Genomic DNA, 9,963 nt, shown 5'->3' with positions numbered 1-9,963 from the left:
GGCTCCAGGCACAGCCTTATAAGGGCTTTTCTCAGGGGTTCAGCACAGAAATCGCTTCTTTCCTCTGCCAGCTGAAATGCGTCTGCCTGACAACAGGCCTGCAGGCAACAGGCGCAGGCCAGCAGCCCGAGGGCAGGTGGGATTTGGGAAGGGGCCTGTCCCGGGCAAGCCTTTCCTGCGGGTGAAGGAAGCCACGCGCTTTGCTCCGCGGGCGGCCCAAAACTGCAGCGGAGGAGGCGGCTGCAGAGCTTCCCCTCCTACCATCTAGAGGGGAGTTTTCTCACCACGGCTGTAGCAGCATAAATAGAAAGGCATCTGTAAATAAAACAAAGGCAAAGGACAGGCTGCTGAGTGGTGTCTGGGCAGGAGCAGCTGCAGGGCTTGGAAGCCTTCTTTCTCCCTCTTTCGAGCACTGAGAGCTGCTCCCTCCCCTCTGCTCAGGTCTGCGCTGGCTGTCAGGGAGCAGGAGCACGCAGCGTCCCAGCCCAAAAATCCGAGGGCTTGTCTCTCCCTTCCCAGGACTGGATCCCATCTCCCAGGACTTACCACTCGTCATGTGAGACACTTTGGCGAGCTTCTTCATGACATTGTCAAGCCGTGACTGGGTGCTGTCTAACTCATGGGAGAAGTCATCCAGCATCCTGGGGACAGAGGAGCACTCATCAGCAAGTGGCACGTCCCTTTGGGGCTTCTTGGCGTGCTCACACACAACTATGAAACACTGATGTGATCAGTCTATCACACCTTGGCAGAAAAAATTAAATGGCCCAGTCTCCTGAAAGTACCCAAGGGGGGAAAGAAAAAACCAGCCAAAGCAGCAGCTCTGCTTTAGTGGAAAGTAGGAGTCACTTGGGACTCCTGTTGGACCGGTCCCTGCTGCATGTTTGTGGCTGTGCTCTACGCACCCCTACAAGGTGAGGAGTTGGGGGAGTTAGCAGAGACTGTTTAGGTAGACGTAAGTGCCAGCTTGGACTTTAAATCTCTTTTCTTGTTCAGGGCTTGAAGCTGAAGCTAAAATCTTTTTCCAGTCACGTATCAAGCAGGAATGAGATCTGTTAATTGCTTCTGAGGTGCTTTTTAAGCTCTGCGTGGAAGTTAACCCTTCTACTTCCTCCATACAGTGACTGTAACGAATCTGAAAGCCTTCCTGAGGCCATGCTTTGTAAATGCCAAGAACCCTTCCAAAGAGAAACGAGCACATCTAGAATCAAGGTACCAATCCAACCGTCTCCAGCCCGTGGGACTTCAAAGCTTAGTATGTTTAGGACAGCTTCTGTCATCTGGAGTTCTAGGGCACTTGTTAAACCTTCATTCAGTGAGGAAAGAGTTGTAAAAAACTTACTGTGGTAGTTACCTGCTACTGTCTAGCAAGCACAGATGGCTTATGTGATAATCTGGAAATGGACACACCACACTGATCTGCTTCTGTGAGAGCAAAACACTCTCATGCTGCAAGACTTCATACAGGAGGTGGGTTTAAAGCTCCTCCTCTCCATCAAAGATGACATCACTTCAGAAGGGATGTAGCCCTCCAGGCTCCCAACAGCCAAACCAGGAGGGTTTTTAGGCATGAACCCTTCAGGCCTCTCTGGAAGTGGTAGCTGCTAGCCTGCCTAACTGGAAACTTTATGTACTTGTTTTCAAAGGGCAAGAACTGGGAAAGAAATCTAATTTATATGTAAACGATGGATGCAAATTACTTTGTGAGGTACCCTTTAACCCTTTGCGTGGGTGAGGGTTATTTTTAGCTTTAACTATGAATAGCAGCTCTGTGCTGCCTGTTTCAGAGCGGCAAGGCAGAGCCGAGAACTCCTGGGTCAAGTTATCCAGGGGCAGCACAAAACCCTGCGGAGTGGGAAAGTGCCCAGCATCCCTGTTACACAGCACCTCCCACCCTCATCTGTCAGGCCCTGTGCCTGCCTGGAGCCAGGGAGCTAACTGTGTCCTTGGTGTGTGAACGGAGAGAGGAGGAAAGGCAAACCGGCAGCCAGGCCTGCCCCAGGCGCAGGCTTTCAAACGAACGAGGCTGTGGTCGGATCCCTGCAGACTGCAGTAAGAAATGCTTTCCACCACCTAAAATCAAAGGCCGGCTTGGAGAGGCTGCCTGAGGGACTAGTAAATTCAAAGCTCTAACAGAGATATGAGTGCAAGGAGCTCCAGCTGTGCTGCAGCCAGCCCCATGCTGGGTTTTCGGCGCCGTGTCTCACACTTACACTGCTTGCTCCTCCAGCTCCCCGCCAATGCGCTGGGACATGTTCTTCAGCACCCCGATGCTGCCAGAGACCAGCTCCAACTGCTCATCTTGCTGCTCCACAATCAGCTGTGGCCAAAGAGAAGGAAAATGGGCTATTACAGGTTTGCTGCCTCTCACAGCTGGGGCAGAGCCAGCTATCTGGTGGACATACGCTCACTGCTTGGCCAACATCAGCTGTGGGGCCTGGGCACAGACCTAAGGCACCGGGAATGAGGCCTGCATTCCTAAGAAATGCTGGAGAAGCGACAGCCGCAGGAAAGCCTCCCTGGCATGGCATCCCCATGGCACAGCTGGCTGCAGGCTCCCGGCATCCCTGCAAATCCAGCCTCAGCTCAGCTGTGCCCTTTTTCTTCCCTGCTAAAGCAATTCTTGAAAAAACAGAGGCTGGTCATCAACGCCCCCCCAAGCCACCCCTGCCCTCAGCAGATAACAGGGAGCCACATCGATGCTGTGCCTGGGAAATCCAGCCTGGAACATGTTGCAGCTAACAAGGGGTTAAAGCGAGTAAAAGGCTGTTGCAGCTTCTACAGCTAAAAATACCAAGCCTGGCTCTGAATGTGCCAAAGGAATAAGTCTGCTGATGTTTTAAGTCATTTTCAGGGCACAGTCACGCTAAGGATTAGGTTTACCCTAGTTACCTATTTCTGAATCTATTTATCTTCCTAGAGTCACTAGGTAAAACTCGTCTGGAAGCCCAGGTGGCCTCACGGCTCAGGAGCTTTAACAGCGTTTGCCACCACTGGAAGCTGCCCGTTCAGAGGCCCGCGTGTGGGTGGGCTGCCCGGGCGGCCGGGGGAAGCGCCTCGCCGGGGTTCCCGCCGAGCCCTCACACGGGCTTTCTCACGGCTCTCATGTTGACAAAGGCAGGAAAAGGAAGGAGGCACGTGCTCCTCCTGTTCTGATGGAGATGCACACAAACAACAGCAAACAGCAGCTCACGTTTTAACCAGGGGAAGTTGCATAAGAGAAACGGGCTCTTTTCAGTTTGCAACGATTCTGCTCTTCCAAGGATTTCGGCAATACTTGTTGATATTAAAGCTTAGCGTGCTACAGCTGCTGGATCATGTTGTTTGCTTTTGCTCAGAGCAGAAGACCCGAGCCTCAAGGCTTTAAAAGCTCTGTGCCAAGAAGCATCCAAAGCTGTGCAAGCACAGGTATATGCTGCGAGCAAAGAGCAGGGCTGTCAGGCTCTTGGATCCAGACCAGTCAAAGACTGGGATTTTTTTGGCTCTCGCAGCCTGTCCCTCATCCCCCTGGCACCTGTTTGGCAAGCAAAGCTGTTCGTCTGTACGGTGCCAGCCACCTTACCTGTTGTTGAGCTTGCTGCTCCTCAATGAAGTGTGAATTTGCCAACTGCAGCTCCTGGTCCAGACGGCTGTATTTGTCAGGTCCAGAGCTCCAACTCTGACTCCCACTTTCTCCCAGGAGCACCTAAACAGATGCAGAGAGACCTGAACAACACCCTGGTGTCTGCTTACAGCCTGTCTACAAGGTCCAGCAGGAGGGCAGACAAGGCAATACCCCTGTAAAGCATCCTTTTACAGCATCCTTTTCCTCCTGCTCTGCCACTACTCAGCCAGAGAGCTGCCAGGAGTTAAACAGCACAAAATGCCAGCCTGGGCAGCCTCTGTGGCTTGGTATCACAGCTATGCCTCTCCAGCAGCAGAAGAGCTGGAGTACAACCCACAGACAGTGTGGGCAGGAGGTCTGCACGGCACAATGGACTAGCCAAGGTCTGCTCAAGAGGCAGCACCATGTGGGAGGACATGTGATCTGGGAAGTACCGGGATATATTGTGTTAACAGACATACAAATCAAACTGAGCACTGTGCTACTAATGACAGGGGCTTAGGAGGCTCTCGATAAAGTACTTAACTAGTTGAGCTGACAGTACAATAGTGCAATATATAACCACAGCAGTGGTCCTGTTCTTTGGTTCAGGCTACCTGTCCCTCCAGCGACCGTTCAGCTGCCAGCATGCAAGATTACCTACAACTCCCTGAATGGTTTGAGGGAGGTGAGGGTCAGTCCCTTCTCCCAAGGAACAGGACAAGAGGAAACACCTTCAAGTGGCACCAGGGAAGGTTTGGGCTGCACATTAGGAAAAATGTCTTCCCTGAAAGAGTTGTTAACCTCTGGAACAGGCTGCCCAAGGAAATGGTGGAGTCCCTGTCCCTGGAGGGATTTAACAGATGTGTAGATGTGGTACAGAGGGACATGGTTTAGTGGTGACCTGGCAGTGCTCTCTCTAGTTTGTGGCAAGTGGTGCACTGGTTTTGCTGCAGCTTCAGCAGAAAGGGCTGTTTGCAGGCCTTAGCCTGGGAGGGTCAGGTCGCCACCGGGCAGCCCCTCAGGCAGAGGCAGGCTGGAAACACTGCTGCAGCCCAGCCCATGCTCTGCAGGGTGGGGGGAGGTGAGGGACTGGGGAGGGAGAGGAAGGCAGCAAGGGGAAGTCAGTTTTCCTGAGCAGATGTTGCCGCACTAGCTGGGCCATATGGTCTCCTGCAGCTAGCAGGAACTTCGTGCAAAGGAAAGCAGCAGAACTTAGGGACAGCTACAGACTTGTTTGAGCAAGGGTGTAAAGGACTTTGCTTCTCAAGCGTTTGCCAAGCATGTCAACAAACTCCATAACAAGCTTGGGAATCGCCTCTGTGCTGCTCAGTAGTTTGTGCAGTTTGTCATTTTTGCCAGAAGTGGCAAGACCAATGCAAGTATACGAGTTCCTTGTACAAGCACACACCAACTTTTACTGAGGCAGCTCTGGAAGTCAGCGCTGAGATCTCTTTCGAGCCTCCCCGCCAGCTGGGGAGGAGCACAAGCTGCATCTATTTCTATTCCTGAGATTACAAGCGCAGACAACCTGAGACTCCTTGAGCTTCTTTCATCTTCTTACGTGGCTAGCTATTACGAGAGGCAGCTGTGTGAAAGGGGATTGCAGGATCTCTGCTCCTAAATTGAGCAGAGCACAGGGTAACATTCACTGACACGGATTCTAAGTCTGAGGAGGAGAGAGATTCCCTTTTCTGCGGGATGATGCAACGCTGACAGTTGTACACAACCAGAGCTGAAGACAGAGACAGATGGCGAGCGCTGACTTAGTGCTCTGACAGACAGGCTTGGAAGAGGGTGGCTGCAGCGTGCCTGCGGGAACCAGCTCCCAGGTCAGCAAAACACACACGGTCCAAACACACAGCTTTGCACCCAAACCCCTTCCCAAAACAGAGTTTTGTAGGGGGATTAACTTCAGATGGGATATAGCTTGTAATTACAGCTTTTATGCAGTTTTGATCCACCATATATGTTCTACCAAACAACGTGGGGCCTCAGAGTAAGTGAAAATGGAAGTTTCACCTAATGCACACTTAAAGACACCAGCTGCCAGAGCTGATGAATCCTCCCTGTCCTTAAAGTAGCAAAGAGCCACCGCATTCACTTAACTTGCCTGTTGCTGGTTCTCACCTGCCTGTTTTTTCTTTCAGCCAGTGCTTGCACGGAGGAGTTTGACATCTGATCCTTCATTTCCTGTTTGTTCAACAAAAGAAGAAGTATGTGAGCACTGGATTTGAAGTGGCAGGCAATTTCAGGGTGCTACAGGGCTGTCTATACCCAGCTAGGCTTCTTTGGGGTGGGTGATAAGGGAAGGGAGATTTTCTTTCAAAATGTACAGTTTTGAAGAGCTTGGGAGGATATTGTATAAAGTTCATTTACCACAGTTCATTGTTTTACTAATAATAGAATCCACAGCAGCTGTATATTTTGAAAATATTCCTTGTCTACTACTCCTTTTGCTCCACTACAGCCAGAAACACTTTGTATAATATAAAACTAATGCTCCCATTGATTGACTGTAAGGAAGAGTCATGTTCTCCTAGGTCTTGGAAGCCTGGAAGCCCCGGAACTTTATTCCCAGTTGCATCTGGTTTTATGTTGCATAGGACGAGACAGATTTCCTGTCCCAAGGCCACCCTCTGTCTGTGCCTACATTTTCTCCTTGATCAATTAAGTTTTGCTGTTGAGTTCCTGTAGGAAGTCACAAGCTACAGAAGGCTTCCCTAAGAGCACCAGCTCCCACTCAGTTACTTCTCCCCAACTAATGCACATGCTGCTGTGCAGCACAAACTCCCCGACAGAAACTGGAAGTCAGTTGCACAATGTCACTAATGAATTTCATTTAACAGTAAGAGACGCTGCTCCAAAACCCATTAGCCAGCAGTTTTCAGCCAGGAAAAGTGGACCATGGAGCAGGCTTGCCTGATCCTGCCTGTCTGGGAGTGGACTACACTGAGGGCAGGGCAGCGAGCACATGCCTGCTTCCCAGGGCCAGCGCGGTTTTGGGATCAGTTCCCAGCTTGGGAACTGCATCCCGACCACAGGACTGCAGGCAGGGTAACAAGCTTGCTGCCAGCCACACCAATGCAGGAACAACAGAGTCATGAGGGGCAGCAGAAACCAAGTTACGCTCAGTGTAGCTATTAATAGGGAGAAAACTTCCGAACTAGCAGCTTGTTACCAGGGAGTGAAGCTTTTGGGAAGAGGTTTCTTTTCTATTTATTACCACCAAGTTGTTAAAATTCTCCTTTTGCCTCTAAAGTGCGAGCTTAAGCAAAACAAACAAAAAAATCTTCCCCCAGTTAAAAATAAATCTAGTGGTTGTTTGGACTATTTTGTAGCAGTAGGAAGTTGAAGTCAAAGAGCGTCAATAATGTTAGGCTTTAACCATCTGTCAATGTTCAAAGGGGACCCTCTGTTTTTGCAAGCTGGCCCTACAAAAGCCCGGGACAGTTGTGATTTCCTTCGGCTCTGACAGGAGGCTCCAGCCCTCCCTAACAGCTCAGCAGGGCCTTTACTCTTCCTTCCCAGTTTCTACAGGTTCCCAGGCTCACTGTTGCAGCCCCGAGAGAGTGCACAGGGAAGAGGAGGAAGCCTGAGAGAGAAGGTAGTGGGTTCATTCTCTGCTCTCCACTTCAGCACAAGGAGAGCCACAAGCTCTCCTTTTCTGCACCACCTCGTCACTCCCCCTGCCTGCCCAAGCCCGTGTGCATGCCTTACCCTGACCACCTGCCTCGTGCTGGTGATGAAGGCTTTCCTGACCCCCAGCTCCGTCGCATCCAGGTTGAATTTCCGCGGGTTTGCCTCAACAATGCGTAGGCAGCGAGTCAAGGAGTCCCCACGAGTGGTGTCGGGGATGTAGAGGGACACACACCCCAAAGCCTGCCACAGAGAGGGTCTACCAAGTGGCCACTGCACTCCCTTCTCCCAAAATTTGATGAGGAAAGAATAAAACACTGGAGGAAAAAAACAGGCGTGGTGGGAATGTACTTTGCAGCACACACACCAGCATGAGGTTTCTCTCTTGCATTTTTTCGGTTCCCTGATGCTGCGCAGTGCTTTCAGGAGTGCTCAGATGAACATGAGGGAAAAGGAGTATTTCTGGAAGCCAGCCTAGAGTATGACTGACTACACAGAAATCAAAATTCATACAATACAACGGACCTTCTAGAACAAAGCATCTTAGAATATACCTTGGCAAAAGGAAAACAAAGGCAAATTCTGCTAAACACACTTGCCTGAATTTTTCATTTGTAGTTTGAGAAAGGCCAATGCAAAATTCAACTCAAATAGTCCTGATTTTGTAAAAAGTAACTACTGGCAAGCACTGGTACTAGGCTATTTATTACAGCTTGAGAACCACATGCCCCTGCTTCCAACAGAACACAGAAAGGATATTAATGGTTTCATCCAAGTCTTCCAGGTCCCACTCGATGCTTCGCAGGTTGTTCCTGAGCTCATTAGTGGTCCAGTCGATTTCCTCTCTTGTGGCGATGGAGGGATCTTGCAAGAGCTCAGTCCACCTCTGGAAGAGCCCCTGGGCAGTGTTCACAGCCTTCTGCACCTCCCTGCAGCCAGGGCAATTACAGACAAGCAAAGGGATTATTTCTCATCAGTGGCCTGGCAGCAGTCATGCCAGGACAACCCCATGTCCAGCTGCATAAGGAAGCACTGCTTGCTCCCAGACATCTCTTCTAAGAATTTTTAGTTGAGTTTGTAACGGTTTGCTCTACCTGCTGGACAATCTTGTCTCCTCTTGCAGTGGAGCAGCAACAACTTACAGGTCAGCTGTTAATGAAGGGGCTTATTTTTTTAGGGGAAGCTTGTCCAGTGTCCAAGCCAGCGCAGAGCTCTGGCAATGCTTTACCTTCCTCTCAAGGCTCTTGACTGCCTACATAGGATACCCCAAGGGCTGCCAGAACTACAGGAACTGTGCCCACAATACAGCCAGGCAGACTGTTGAGTGCAGCACTGTTTATTTTAATTCAGCACTTAAAATGTACACATCTCTACTTGTGCTGGCTTAGGGACCAGAAGTTCATTCTGCCTCTCTAAGCGTTTTGGAGATGAGTGCATTCACAGCCCGGGAGGGCAAGCTTTGCTGACAGCTCTGAACACTGCTTTGATGGTTTGGGACAAGCAGGTCTGTAAGTTTCAGTCATGGGCTGTCAGTGTGTTTATCTGTATTTACAAACTTGGCGGTCCTGAGCCCTGAACTGCTCCCCCAGGTTGACAGGGAGCTGGAGATGAAAGCAGACTTTGCTGGTGTGAGAAGTGGCCCACATGAGCCCAAGTGCCTGCAGACAGCATTCATGTAAGATGTAGGTGTTTATCCCGAGTGAAGAAAAGTAGGTCAGCAGCAGGGGAAGTCCAGGACAGATGAACTGAGCCCACGTCCTGCTAGGACTGCAAGACTCTTTACATTACACTGAGGCCTGGAACTCCAGTCTCTTGGCACCTTGACGTGTGTCCCTCCTCTTCTTACACAGCCACAACTTCGAGTCTGTCACACCTAGTGCCCTAATGTTAGCAGCCTGCACTGAGGATCTGGAGCTTCGTTCCCTTCACTACTTGCTAGCAAAAGTTTTGGCTTTTATTCCATCCAGGCACACTTGGGGAAGTACCCACAGGAATTTAAAGCAGAGCTGTATGTCCTCCGGTAGGAGGTGTTATGAACTCCGGGAAAGCAAACTAAATGCAATGCTGGTGGCTCCACCACCAGCCCCCTCCACCTCAACCTGCTGGGTAATAATTAGCGCTGGGAGTGGCAACATGTCCCCTCTCCTCTCCCAGCCCTTCCCTGTACGGTGCAGGAACCTCTCTGGACAGTCTGACAGGACATTTGCTCCCCATCCACGGTGACTTTTATTTATTTCCCCTTAGCACCAGTTCAACCCGGTGAAGTGATTCACTTTCCCTGGCTGCACCAGCATCCCTCCCCACACCTCCTGCGCTCACACGGCTTTCCCCATAGCTCCCCTACGAGCACCTCCGCTGCTCCTCAGAGCTGTCTCCCTGTGATGTGGGGCCTGAAGCTGGCCGCAGGGTGGGTTTTAGAGACGAAGGTGCTTTCTCTGTTTAAATTTTCCTTTCCCCCTGCCCTGACCACCTTTGGTTGGCGTTTGCCTTTGTTTAGGCACCTCTGCTTCCTCTCATGGCCTCCATCCCTGCTGCGGTTTCTCCCACAGCTTGGTCCCCGCACCTCTCCATCCTCCCACCTGGACACCACGGCCCTGACCTCTTAGGGATGCCGCCCAAGAGCCGGCCAACCCCGCTCGGCCTGCTGCAGGGCGACAATGCCCAGGCCACCGCCGCCTCGCCCCGACGACAGAAACGTGCGGACAGAATAGGCTGCCCCCAGGCTGTCTCGGCGCCGCACC

General features: G+C 51.2%; 1 protein-coding gene across 1 annotated transcript; it reads right to left on the bottom strand.

The window, feature by feature from the left end:
* Positions 1 to 546: 546 nt before the first annotated feature.
* LOC103774620 (syntaxin-6) lies at positions 547 to 9,793 on the bottom strand (the record flags this gene model as incomplete). Its single annotated transcript, XM_008942033.1, has 7 exons — positions 9,786 to 9,793; positions 7,982 to 8,151; positions 7,304 to 7,398; positions 5,714 to 5,776; positions 3,563 to 3,685; positions 2,214 to 2,320; positions 547 to 641 (listed from the first exon to the last, which is right to left on the bottom strand). Coding segments are annotated over exons 1-7 (661 nt in total), but the record flags the coding sequence as incomplete, so codon positions are not given.
* Positions 9,794 to 9,963: the final 170 nt, after the last annotated feature.

Source organism: Merops nubicus, unplaced genomic scaffold (assembly GCF_000691845.1).
Source record: "Merops nubicus isolate BGI_N331 unplaced genomic scaffold, ASM69184v1 scaffold50866, whole genome shotgun sequence".
Classification (NCBI taxonomy): Eukaryota; Metazoa; Chordata; class Aves; order Coraciiformes; family Meropidae; genus Merops; species Merops nubicus.
Note: the sequence above shows the minus strand (reverse complement) of the source record. Positions and strands in the feature narration are given on the sequence as shown.